This window comes from Nilaparvata lugens, chromosome X (genome assembly GCF_014356525.2).
Source record: "Nilaparvata lugens isolate BPH chromosome X, ASM1435652v1, whole genome shotgun sequence".
NCBI lineage: Eukaryota > Metazoa > Arthropoda > Insecta > Hemiptera > Delphacidae > Nilaparvata > Nilaparvata lugens.
Genome location: NC_052518.1, coordinates 33843933 through 33857090, shown reverse-complemented (window position 1 = coordinate 33857090; position 13158 = coordinate 33843933). Strand labels below are relative to the sequence as shown.

The window sequence follows — 13158 nt, the reverse complement described above, 5'->3', positions numbered from 1 at the left end:
TGGTATAGCACTTCCAACCTGGCTTGCCCCTTCAAACAAAGTCCTAATGAAAGTACCTATACGAAGAAGTAAATTCGATCCATTGGTCGAGGAGGTGGATATTCTTCAAATCAACCCACAATATGCCAAGGTACGGCTTAGTGATGGAAGAGAGACAACTGTATCATTGAAAAACCTTGCCCCTCGAGGAGAAGAGAGCATTCAAGAAGATAACGATAAAAATCAAGATGATACAAATGCAGGATCAAGCCTTAGTGATCACGCAGAGCCTGAGAACAATCAAGAAAATTATCATGAAAATCAAGATGAAACAAATACAGGATTCCCCCTCAGTGATGAAGAAGAGCCTCCTGATGGCACCCTGCGAAGATCTTATAGAGAGCGCAAAATGCCTTCTTATTTGAAAGACTATTCATTGAATTCCTAAAGACGGGAAGAATGTGATGATATTGAATCATCATATGACTAGTGTTTTCTTCTTATGTTTCTGTTATCAGATGTTGAACTATTTATTCTAATTTTGAATCTGTTATGAATTCATTACTGATCAATAAAGCCTAGAATGCAGAGGTTTTTCATTACAATGTGGAAAATATAATTGGAGAGTACCAGGCAGGATTCCGACCGGGCAGATCAACCACAGATCAGTTATTCACTCTCAGGCAGATAACGGAAAAATTCTGGGAAAACAACATAGATCTGTACGCAATGTTTGTTGATTTTAGACAGGCCTTTGACAGCATTGTTAGAGAGAAGCTGTACTCAATTATGCTGGACTTCAATATACCATCAAAACTGGTGAGACTAGTCAGAGCCACTATGGAAAATACTGTATGTCAAGTTAGAGTGGCAGGAGAGCTCACAGACTGTTTCGGGGTGGCGCGTGGCTTGAAGCAGGGAGGTGGATTGGCACCAATTCTCTTCAATTTGGCCCTAGAGCACGCTATTAGGAGGACTTCAATGGATAGGAGTGGCACATTGATGATCAAGTCAACACAAATACTTGGATATGCGGATGATATAGGCATTCTTGGAAGGTCTCTTGCAGCCGTGAAAAACATAGCATTGGAGTTGGAGCAAAGCGCATCAGAAGTTGGTCTGGAGATCAATGTCAACAAAACTAAAGTATTCAACCAATCAAGACATAACAGGAATCGGCTTGGGCCATTTCTGGAGTGTGGTGGGAAGAATTACCAAGTAGTTGACAATTTCACGTACTTAGGAAGTTGTGTGACCAATTGTAATGAGGAGCAAAAAGAAATTCAAAAACGTATCCTTGCCGCCAATCGCACATTTTTCTCATTACTGAGCATACTCAAGAATAAAAATGTACACCGTATATGTAAAATAAAGCTCTATAAGAGTATAATAAGAACGGTGGTTTGCTACGGTAGTGAAGCTTGGACCATCACAGCCAGAACAGCGGGTATCTTGGATGTGTTTGAGAGAAAAATTCTGAGAAGAATCTATGGACCGGTTTGCGAGGATGGACAATGGCGCATACGTACGAATGCTGAATTGGAAGAGCTTTATGCAGAGCCCCAATTATCGGCCCACATAAAATTGATGCGCCTCCGATGGGCAGGGCATGTGCAAAGAATGCCTGAAACACGAGTGCCAAGGAAAGTGTTAGTTGGTCAGCCTGGAGGAAGACGACCTGTAGGGAGGCCAAGGGAGCGATGGGAGGATAGAGTGCAAAAGGATGCTAATGAAATGTTACAATTAAGGGGATGGAAGAGAGCGGCGTTAGATAGAGATGGATGGAGGCGTATTTTGGTTGAGGCCAGAGCCCGATTTGGGCTGTAGCGCCATTGGAGAGAGAGAGAGAGAGAGAGAGAGAGAGAGTGAGTATGACGTCCAATAAATGTTATTTTATAGGTACAGACTAGAATATTACTTGATGACTTGTATTTCTATAATGACAACTCTTCAAATTCTTTTTCGATTAATAAACTATACTCTATAGATAATGTAGATTATGGTTACAACACATAACTTACCTTTATTTTAACAAACAGTACATCTTTTCAATTCATTCTACTAACTCCCTCTTACTGCTTCCTCTCACAGTGTTACCATAGTAACTTGTACATAATATTACATCTTCCCTCTTGAAATTATTACATCCTAACAACTTAATCTTGTTGTATTTGTAGACTTCATGTAATTAAAAACACATATTTAAATTTTTCACTAAACTTTTATTAATTTAAATTACACAACACATAAGTTACTTTTATTTTAAAAAACAGTATATCTTCTCAATTTATTCTAGTGTCCACTAACTCCCTCTAACTGTCTCCTCTGACAGTGTTGCCATATTAACCTGTACATAATATGAACAGCGCGGGGTAACTTAGAGGGGTTGACAGAATACGGAGGACCGAGGAAAAATACATAAAATGCGGATTGACTTACTTTATGCGATTGTAACGTTGCGGTTATAAAGAAGACTGGGGTCTCACTCAGCTCTGCCGGGGAAAAGCACCCTTCTCCTCCTCCTCGGAGATAGACAGAGCTAGGTAGTGAGAGAGAGAGAATGAGGGGGGAACCAAAAGCAATAAGACGCACTGTAATGTTTGCGTTCTAACCATAATAATATATTACAGTCACTTTAATAAATAATTGTATTCTACTCATCAATAATTTCTTTTGGAGGAACTCACATTTTTATTGCTATCCAATTCACATACCATTCTATTTCATTTCAAGGATTGAATCGAAATTGAATAGAATGGAATGTAAATTGGATAGAAGTGTTTGTTCTTATTCAATTCAATTTACATTCACATTTTTTATGTCTATTGAACGGTAAATGTTTTATGCCGGAGGTAATATATTTATTTAAATTCATTCATTTATTTACTCATTTATGAAGGTGATGAAGTCGTCCTCGTCGACACCAGATCATGTGGCTCAAGTGGGTGTTCTGGCGGCTCAGTTGACACATCAGTATGCCCAGTTGGCTACGGACTCGGCTGGTGCAGCTGTAGCCACCGCCAATGCAGAAGTCAGCGCTCGCTTGGCCGCTTCCGTGCAAGAACTTGGTCGAGCGTGTTTGAATATTGTAGGCGCGGCCGGAAGTGTACAGGCATCACCAGCTGACACTTTGGCTCACAGAGATCTGGCCGATAATGCTCATACATTGTCAGAAAAGGTATGTCACGTGTCTCCCATTTAGCCATTTACTGATAAATCCAGAATAATTGTTGCGCTTGTCTTCTTCTATAGGGTGAAAATTAATTTACTCAATTCAATTTACATTCTTATTTTTTGTCTTTGGAATGGTAGATGTTTTTTTATTGGAGGAAATAAATTCATTAATTTATTCATTCATAGAAATTCATAAATGCTCATAGATACATTAGGTCACAGTCATAACACTAGGAACAAATCAAAAATAGATGTACTAGATTGAATAGGATAGCAACTAGCCCGAATCATATATCATTGAAATTATTCAATAAATTGCCCATACTAGCCAGGAACTTACCAACTATAACTTATAAACAGAACATAGAGCGCCTCCTATTAGAAAATCTATTGTACTCACTTTCAGATTTCTTTAATCTACCATTTCACAGCAGGAAAGAATAAGGAAAGCAGGAAAGAATCTTTAAGTATAAGTGCTCTCAATATTTGTATTGTTATGTTTTTGGTGTATTCTTTATTTTATCCTATTTGATGTTATATTCTTTATTCTATTGAAAAATACCTTGTATAGATGAATTATTATTATGTACATTTTACTACTGTAAAATTTAAACCTGAAGTTATGTACGGTATTATTATCAAATTGACGTTTCCGATAGCATTGTTATGCATTAAAGGAATAAAATTATTCTTATTCTTACATTTAAAAGTAAAAAATGTATAGATACATTGTAGGTCTATCTATAAATGTATTTTAATTTAAAGTAAAGTATAAAGTCAAAAAATTATCAATTCTATCAATACTACAAGAAAATGAATCAATGAGTAAACTACCGTAATTAAATGGGAATATTAATTTTGTTTCTCACCTCAGTTTTGATTCATAATTAAATTAGTGAATTGATTGTTTATATTTCATACGTTGGTCAGTCTTGAGGAACTTGAGGCGGATAATTATCATAATAATAAATTTTGCGAATTGTACACAATTACTCATTATTTGTATAACAAATAAACATTTTAAGCTATGATACATTCCTCACAAAAGAATGAGGTAATTGAAGGAATAAAACTGATAGACGGTTCATGAAAATCAGTGAAATTATGCATTACATAGTGACTGAATAGTTTGATAAATAAAAGCATGTGATTATTGACAAAAAAATTTAACTCATGAAACATGTAAGCAGCTAGCTCTCCTCTTCCACACTTCTTCTCCTATTACATTCCTTTCCATAGAATCGGACAGTATTATTGATATTTGATAAAAAATAGAATTGAAAAAATAGTAAGAATGGGAATAAATATACTGATACTTTACTGGAGAATGGGTTGAATTCTAATTAAATATAATGTATTACACACTTGAAATATATTGAATATTTCCATCCATTTTAACACTTCATAGCTCTTCAAATGAATTAATTATTTAATGTTGTACTTTATGTAATAAATTGAAATATATTTGCAGGTTTCTCAAGTGCTTGCCGCCTTGCAAGCCGGTTCCCGTGGTACTCAAGCTTGTATCAATGCAGCAAGTACTGTCTCTGGTAAGTAAAAATGTATTCAACCCATTTATTGACCGAGCGAAGTGAGGTCTAAAATTCAAGTCAACGGTTTGGCATTACTCTTAATGTTTAAATGTTTATATGTTGCGCATTTACGGCGAAACGCGGTACAGTAATAGATTTTCATGAAATTTGATGACAGGTATGTTCCTTTTTAAATTGCGCGTCGACGTATATACAAGGTTTTTGGAAATTTTGCATTCAAAGGAAAAAGGAGCCTCCTTCATACGCCAATATTAGAGTAAAAATCAGACTATAGAATTATTCATAATAAATCAGCTATAATACTACCCGTTCAAAAACATCGAACATCTTGAAAATGTATCTTTCCATCAACGTTGTAGATAGTTGCAGCCAGACCTGATAACAGCGCTCACACTCACATTCCGGGACCACAGAATAAGTACAGAATGGAAACTTGTAATCAATCGCCTATCTAACCAATGCTTTTTACATGACGCCAATACTGAACACGTCACGTGACCTTGGGAAGTTCCAATCCTGGTCTTCTGATTGGCTCGTGGCAGTGAATGAGATCAATCGATCCGGATCATTAAAGTGATCCGAACCTATCATCAATAATATTACAATGCGGCGCTTCCTAAAAAGATGGCGGATTTCAGCGTCAGGGTACTAGCCAAGTTTCCATACTGTATGTATGTATACTGTGCCGGGACGACACGTCACGGTACGATAGGACAGAAAGCAATATGTTTATTTCGGATTTTTTCTAGACATTTTAAATTGATGAATTATTCATTAATTTTTGAGAAAACATAAAAACAGGCCAATGTAACTTACTGAGCGCGAGGTCTACTGTTCACAGAACTACTAGTTATGAATATGTCAATTTAATCCGCCGTTAGTCGAAAGGTAAGTGGAACATTGTACATGGTTGGGCAGAGAAGTATGGCTAATTTGGAATAGCAGTTACATACTCATTATCAAACAAAACTCAACTTTCATTTTCCCAGTTTGTAACTTGCATATTAAAATTTTATAATTTGAGGGAAAATGAGAAGTTTTGTTTATGGACGAAAAATAGCATCAATGGCTTTCGTTTTTGTTCCAACACTCCTATAGACGTTGTGAGAAGTTGATGATGGCGTTCCGTAAAGAGATAACCATAACCATGCCTTATGAAACATAACATCTATATGATAAGTGTGTTCGTTTGTTCGCATCAAAACATGTCAACTTGTGGATTGCATACCGGAAAAACGGGAATGATTTAGATCTCCAAATTTTGCAAATAGATTCTAAAAATATCAATCTCGTGCACCTGGAAGCCCAAATTTCAATTTTCCTTCTAGATTTTTCAGAATTAATGTTCAAAATTCATTAATAGTACATACGATCTCATAAAAAAAATCACCAAATCATACGGTCGAAATTAAAAAAGGAACATCTGTTTCTATTATTGCTTTCTACCTGATACCACTTAACCTCAATAATATTGTTTTGATAATTTATAGATATTTTTAATAATAATATGATAATATTTTATTATAAATATAATAATAGTATTGTTTTGATAATTAATAAATATTTTCATTTTCACAAACTCTGTATAATAATATGATGAATGTGAAACAGCTGCATCAAAGAAATTATCTCAAAAACATCTGTTTACAAAAAAACTTTCCCCTAGTTGCACGTACGTCGGTTAACGTTTAATTGCGATAAAATGCTATACTTTAATCGAGATTAGCACTGACTGATGCATTTTGGTTGCACAAAAAAGAAATTTCAAGCGATAACGCCGATTAAACTAATCGACGTAAAAAAATTTTAACATGGGGAATTAAATCCATCTAACGCCGATCAGGTACCTACTGCTGATAGCTGTCTTCCAAAATTAGTTTTCGGTAAAAAAAACTACAGAATTCAAAGTATGAGCTAAATATATGAATGAATTTCATCCATTAATAAAACAAAAAAGAGTATTTAGCTGATATTAGCATTCAAAATTAGATTCTGATTTTTGAGGTTAGTTTTCGATCTGGTTCGTTTGCAGATAGCGCGACACTGGCGACAGACAGAACATTTTTATGGCGCATGCGTAATGAATAGTTACCGCTTCAATAACATAACCTCACTTTTTTGCCATTTGTTTAGAATAATAATTTTAATAACATCACTGTCGGATAAATTACAGTGTTGCTGGATTGTGAAACCGTTAAAATTTTAGTTAGTTAACCGGAAAACTTAATCGGAATTAAAAACTAACCGATCTTTGTGGAACAGAAATGAATCTGTAAAACTAACGCTGATTTTTTAATCGGCGTTAATGTCCATATTTAACAGACGTACGTGCAACTGGCTCATAGTTTTGAAACTCCGTTTTCCTGATGCAATGTTTAAGCCTACACGTGGCATGCATTAATTATTTTCCAGCTAGAACAGCTTTTTGAGACAAAGTGCTAAATAAACGTCTACAGTTTCATCAATGCTGTATCGGCAATATGAAAACGCATGCAGTTAATATGTTTTTGAATAAAGGTGTTGATATTTACATAAAGAAATTATTCTCTTCCATTTTTATTTAATTAAAATTTCAAAATTATTCGAGCCCTCACTGTACAGTCAGTCGAGAATTTTAATATTGGAATGAGAGGTATTTTGGCAAGCTGAGCAAAAAATAAGGTCATATGCACCTTTTCCTTATATCTTTAAATGAAAAATGAGTTTTGTGGGTTGTCAAAACTCCCTCTGAAAGGGAAACTATTCAACTTATTCTATCTTTTAGTGAAATAAAAATGATCATCTATTATCTTCTATACTATAATAAAGGAAAGAACTGGATTATACATGTATACAGGTGTAAAGTATAGGAAAATTATGTTTGACGCATCATCACGTCTGAACTACTGGACTGATTAACTTGAAATTTTGCATATAGATTCTTGCTTAACCGAGGATGGTTATAAACCTATTTTAAATTCTTCAATATTTGATTACATAAAGTTTTCAGTTCGTCAAGTTTTCAATTATTTGTCATGCTTTCAGTTGTTGTAAGGAAGCAGCAGAACATCTCTCTTAAAAGGGAAATTAGAAGATAGGTATGATTGGGGATCCTTTTCGAATGATAAAAACAGGTTTTCCGTCGCACCCAAATTTTTTCCGCCATTTTGAATCCAACTCCTTTTTTTAATTGAAATTTGGTCATATATGATACTTGATTCCGATACAGTATTTCCAGAGAAAAGGTATGGTGAAAACCGCACATCGATATCTCAAACCTTTCAAAATTTATTCTCATTCATTTCCTTTATTATAGTATAGAAGATGATAGATAGAGGGATGATATATCCATCTATCTATCATCTTCTATACTATAATAAAGGAAAGAACTGGCTTAAATACTTAAACACGTGTAGAGGATAAGAAAATTATGTTTGACACATTATCACGTCTGAACTACTGGACTGATTTACTTGGAATGCTGATTATACATTCTTAATCAACCGAGGATTCTTATAGGCCTATTTTCAATTCTTCTAGATTTCATTACGTCAAGTTTTAGAATAGACCCTTGCAAAGCACGGGTTACCTGCTAGTAGCTAAATATTAAGATAACGTTGACGGATAAAGATTTTTTTTGTAATTGATGTTTTTGTAGCATCGAGAACAGTTATGGAATTTCCAAGTCTCACCTTCCCTGGACGCCACATTTCGTTTGGTGAAAATGTGGAGTGGTCTCCTCATTCACCGTACCTGTGATCTTCTGACTATTTTTTACGAGGCTAACTCGAAGCTCTTGTGTATATCAACAAACCATGAACACTGGTTTTGTAGCACCGCAAAGCTTTTGTGGTAAAAAGTGAATTTGCAAAAAAACACCCGACCAACCTCGCCGTTTGCTTATAAACATGTTTTAAATTATTATAGTATATTTATCCTGAATTAAGTGTGATGTTTCATGATTTTGTTAAGGAATCATTGGTGATTTGGATACAACAATAATGTTTGCTACTGCTGGAACTCTTCATGCCGAAAACGAAAATGAAACTTTCGCCGACCATCGAGAAAACATCCTGAAAACTGCCAGAGCTCTTGTTGAAGATACCAAAACTTTGGTGGCTGGTTAGTAGAAACTCAGTTTCCAACTAGAATAGTATAGCATTTCTAAACAATTTAAATATTATATCATAGATGTGAATCATTCCAAAAATACATAAATCTATTTTCTCTCAGTACGTTACCGCAACCTTTCTTCAATAATATTTATTTTTTGTAAAATTGAGAGGAAGTTTCATTTGGTCTAGTTGAGGCCATCAGCTGGTTTAACAGATTATAATAAAGTCCTTGTAACAGTCATCAATCGTAGGCTATTGTGAGTAGTGAGTTTGTGTTTCTTTTATATTGTCATCATTTTTCACGAAACTCAATATTTATGAGTTATCAGTAATAATTTAGTGAAAAAGATTATTCATGAAATTGGCTGGCATGAAATTGTAGAAAATGAGAAAATCTTTTTGGAATATTTCCATCAAAATTGGGAAAAGGAACAGTTTTGAACTGTTCCTGTTGTTCTTTTACCAATCATCCTTGAGAATAAATGAATAATTGAAATAAATATTACTATATAAATACATGACAGAACAGTGTGCTATTATGACATAATAGACTAAATTATTCATTTTGATTCTCTTTGGAGCCAAGTCTTTCCTTATCATAACAAAAAACATTTATGTAATAATTACATAAATTATTTATCAAGTATACGATAAATATCAAACAACATTTTTAAAAAGAAAGAACCAGTACTGGCAATAAAGAACTAGTACAGTAAAAATTAATAACCTACTATATAAAACAGTTTTAGAATATTTATGTCAACATAGTTTTTTAATTACTATTGAACTGTTACTAATAGGTGCTATTACTGTGCTATTACTATTAGGTGCACAAATATAAAAGAACAAAACCACATATTACGTATGATACACTCAAAACTTCACATTAATAACTGTGCAACAGTGGTAGGATAATAATAGTTTTGAAGTTTCAATTGAGATGTTCAAGTTTAAAACGATTACTGACTTGTAAAAATTTATGTTTCTGAAGATATAAGCCACAATGTTTTCTGAATTTTTGTATAGCTAATAGTATTTTAATGTGTTAGGTACTCCTCCAGCCTTAATGCTGACAAGGTTTTTGCAGCTATTATTTATTTATTTATAGTTTTATAATATTCTTTACAATCTCCAAAGGAGTGGTGTAGTATTTGAAAATGTATTTTCAATTGTTGAGAGAGTTGAGTGGTCTTTAGGTGCTGCCTCATCGCAAGAGCAATTGGCTGTGGCTGCTCAGAACGCTGTTACAACCATAGTGCAACTAGCAGATGTTGTCAAGTATGGAGCCGCATCTCTGGGTTCCAACAATCCAGAAGCACAGGTTTGTTTACCTTTCCCAATCCAGTCAAAAGACTATGTTATAGAGAATGCTCTAGCTGAGAAATAAAATTTTTCTTCACACAAAAAACCTAAATCAGGCTCTTCAAACTGAACAATAAAATTGATAGCATTTGAGATTTCTTCCTTCTAGGTATTTTACTCATCAAAATATTATGTTGAGTATGATATGTTGATTTATATTATGTTGAGTAAAATGTACTTAGCATATATTGTAATTTACATGAATAAAGGCATCTAATTCAATATGTCCGCAAAATGAAGAAATTGGAAAAGAATATCCGAACTTGTTAGCTAATTGAAGCTTTAAGTTCAAGCTTGAAAATAAATCAAGGATTGAAGCTTCAGTCTTTGCTTGAAGCTACTTTTGCCGCTCCACTATGTTTTGACCGTAATTAGTAATATTTTATAAAACTCATTGAAGAGTTAGCTACGTTTTATTTGTTGTGAATTAGTGCCTAAGCCAGCATATATTGTAAGCGTAATCTACATAGATGAAGAAATTCTATCTAACTCTACAATTACTCCTATCTCAAACTGTCATAAGAAAAGCTGTATAAAACATTAAATTATATCCTCACTCCAACGCACACGTTTTGCTAATTTTTTTTCTCAATTTCTCAACATTCAGAACATGCATATCCTTCATTCAGAGTATTCAAAATAATTGTGAGTGCGTTGATCTTTATAAGATTAAAAATATTTCAAATTTGCAATGTTTGACTGTGATTTTGAGCATGATTTATTTGTGTAATCTGATGCGTTTCTGATTATTGTAATTCTTTCATCCAGGTTATGCTTATCAATGCTGTGAAAGATGTAGCATCCGCACTTGGAGATCTGATTCAAGCCACTAAAGCTGCATCTGGAAAATCAATCAACGACCCTTCAATGAATCATCTCAAGGACTCTGCAAAGGTAACGTTTGACCTCTCCAACTGATTTTGTTGCATTGTTTTCCTCCTCAAACTGTTTTTCCTTATTAAAAATAATCCCCTTATAAGTTGTAAATTCCTTTACAATCATAACCCACTTCTAATTATGAAGTATTTTCTTCGTTTCGCTTACCAACATAGATTTTTATGATATAGTGGTGCTTTGTAATATCTGACAATTATGATAAAATTTCAAGATAGAAATAAGTTTCTTCTGCTAGCAGAAAATACAGTTGTGAAATTGATTGTATTGTTTTCCAATCTGATTGGCCGGCTTTATGTGTCAGCTCTACAAAAAAGATTTTTAGTATATTATATCCAATCACTTGTCAAATATACTCTGTTCTATTGTTAGCAATGATTTTTCTCCTATTGCAGTCTTACGGTACAACACAATAAATATATGACCTAAACAGTTGGATATTTTATCTTCACCATTGTTGTATTATGATCTTCCAAATGTTGGTATTTACAATAGTTTTCACCCAATGAAATTAAATGCAAAGTATCGGATATTGAAACACGTTGAATTCAAATTAACTCGACATTGGACGTTCCAGGATTTGTTTGGGTTATTCTGGGTTTATGATATAATATGTTGTGGTTGATTCTTGTAACACTGACATACTTCCGGACTGATCTACAATGTAATCAAGTTACATATTTTACTAATCTTCATACTAATAATTCCATTTTTAACCTATAGACACATGAGACTATTTTTCAGATTATTGTTCAATATTAATACGTTATATTACGTTATTGAACCAGTACTATTTCTATAGTGGATTCTTGTAAGATTAGATCTGATAAAAATCCCCACTTGTGAAACACCACTTCATCTCCTTTTCCATTACTTATTTGTAATTTCCATTGTTTATTGTATTCACTCATCAATCAATTTCTTTCTATATTCCTGGAAATATAGGCTATTAGTTTCCAGCTAATGGTTATAATTCGTTAATAGCGAAGTTAGGCATATACGCTATTATATCATACACAAATTTGTCATTATCCAAATTATAATTTGAAAAATCAGGAGGATCTTTTATCAAAAAAAATTGAATGATAAATATGTATTTCAATCAGAATTGCAAAATTCAAATTTAAGATATTTGCAAACATAAATATATTTTTTTGACAACGCTCTTTTAATAGTGATTTTGAAACTTATAAAAAATAACTATAATTTGGTCACAAGCCACTTGTATCAGAGCCTTACAACCATCATTGCATTAGAGTTGTAGTAATATTAAAATTTCGTTGATTTTTAACATACCGTATCTCTGGAAATTTCGGTATCGCATGTTATCAAGTTATTTATTGTAGATTAAATTCAAGGTTTGTAGAACTTACCTTCAATTCCTGGGTTCAAGAAACAAACTTACTTTTTCTCCACTTTGTCCTTCTGTAAATATGAAACATTCACTACTAAAAACTAGTAAATTGTTGAAATTTACTCAATTAGTTCGAATGTTGTTTAAGAACATTCTATAACTCATAAGATAACAATTGTTTTCATTAATGAACTCGAATAAATAAGAAAATTATTTTTATTGGTACAAAATGACTATTCATATTAAGTTTTTGCTGGTGGGGAGTTCCTAACGGGAAGATCAATGATGGATCTGATGATGTCTCTACTCTGTTATAATAATATTAATTGTATACTTCTAAAAGCATCTTAACATATTAAACGACTGCTTATTGACTTGATTCATATTCCCTGATAATTTATGGTAGGAGAGTTATGCCTATGAATTAAATGCTTGAATGTATTTCAAAGTTTAATCGTGTCAAAATTATAATACAATTATTAAAGCATCACTTTCAATTTTGATTATTTTCAGTTCAGTTCAGTTATTTAGTTCAGTTCAACAATCACTTGAAAAAAATTCAACCAATTTACACTTTTTTATAAGACCCAAACATGAATGTTATTAAAAACATGAATTAATTCAAGTATTTTTATGTTGCATGTTTTTAACTGTACTAGTTCATTCTATTATTTTCTTTTATTGTGGAATTAAATAATGTGATATTAAAATGTGGAACTTGCATGACGAGCTTTGTGGACCGAAAGAA

At 33.2% G+C, this 13158-nt stretch overlaps 1 protein-coding gene across 4 annotated transcripts in view; it reads left to right on the top strand.

Moving 5' to 3' along the window:
- The window catches only part of LOC111055929 (talin-1), a 257646-nt gene that overhangs the window by 194161 nt on the left and 50327 nt on the right, over positions 1 to 13158 (top strand). For all 4 annotated transcript variants that reach the window (XM_039443188.1, XM_039443187.1, XM_039443190.1 and 1 more), the window contains exons 21-25: positions 2879 to 3157; positions 4625 to 4703; positions 8658 to 8807; positions 9997 to 10121; positions 10931 to 11056. In XM_039443188.1, coding sequence (XP_039299122.1) covers positions 2879 to 3157; positions 4625 to 4703; positions 8658 to 8807; positions 9997 to 10121; positions 10931 to 11056 — 759 coding nt within the window. The remainder of the gene's footprint in view (positions 1 to 2878; positions 3158 to 4624; positions 4704 to 8657; positions 8808 to 9996; positions 10122 to 10930; positions 11057 to 13158) is intronic.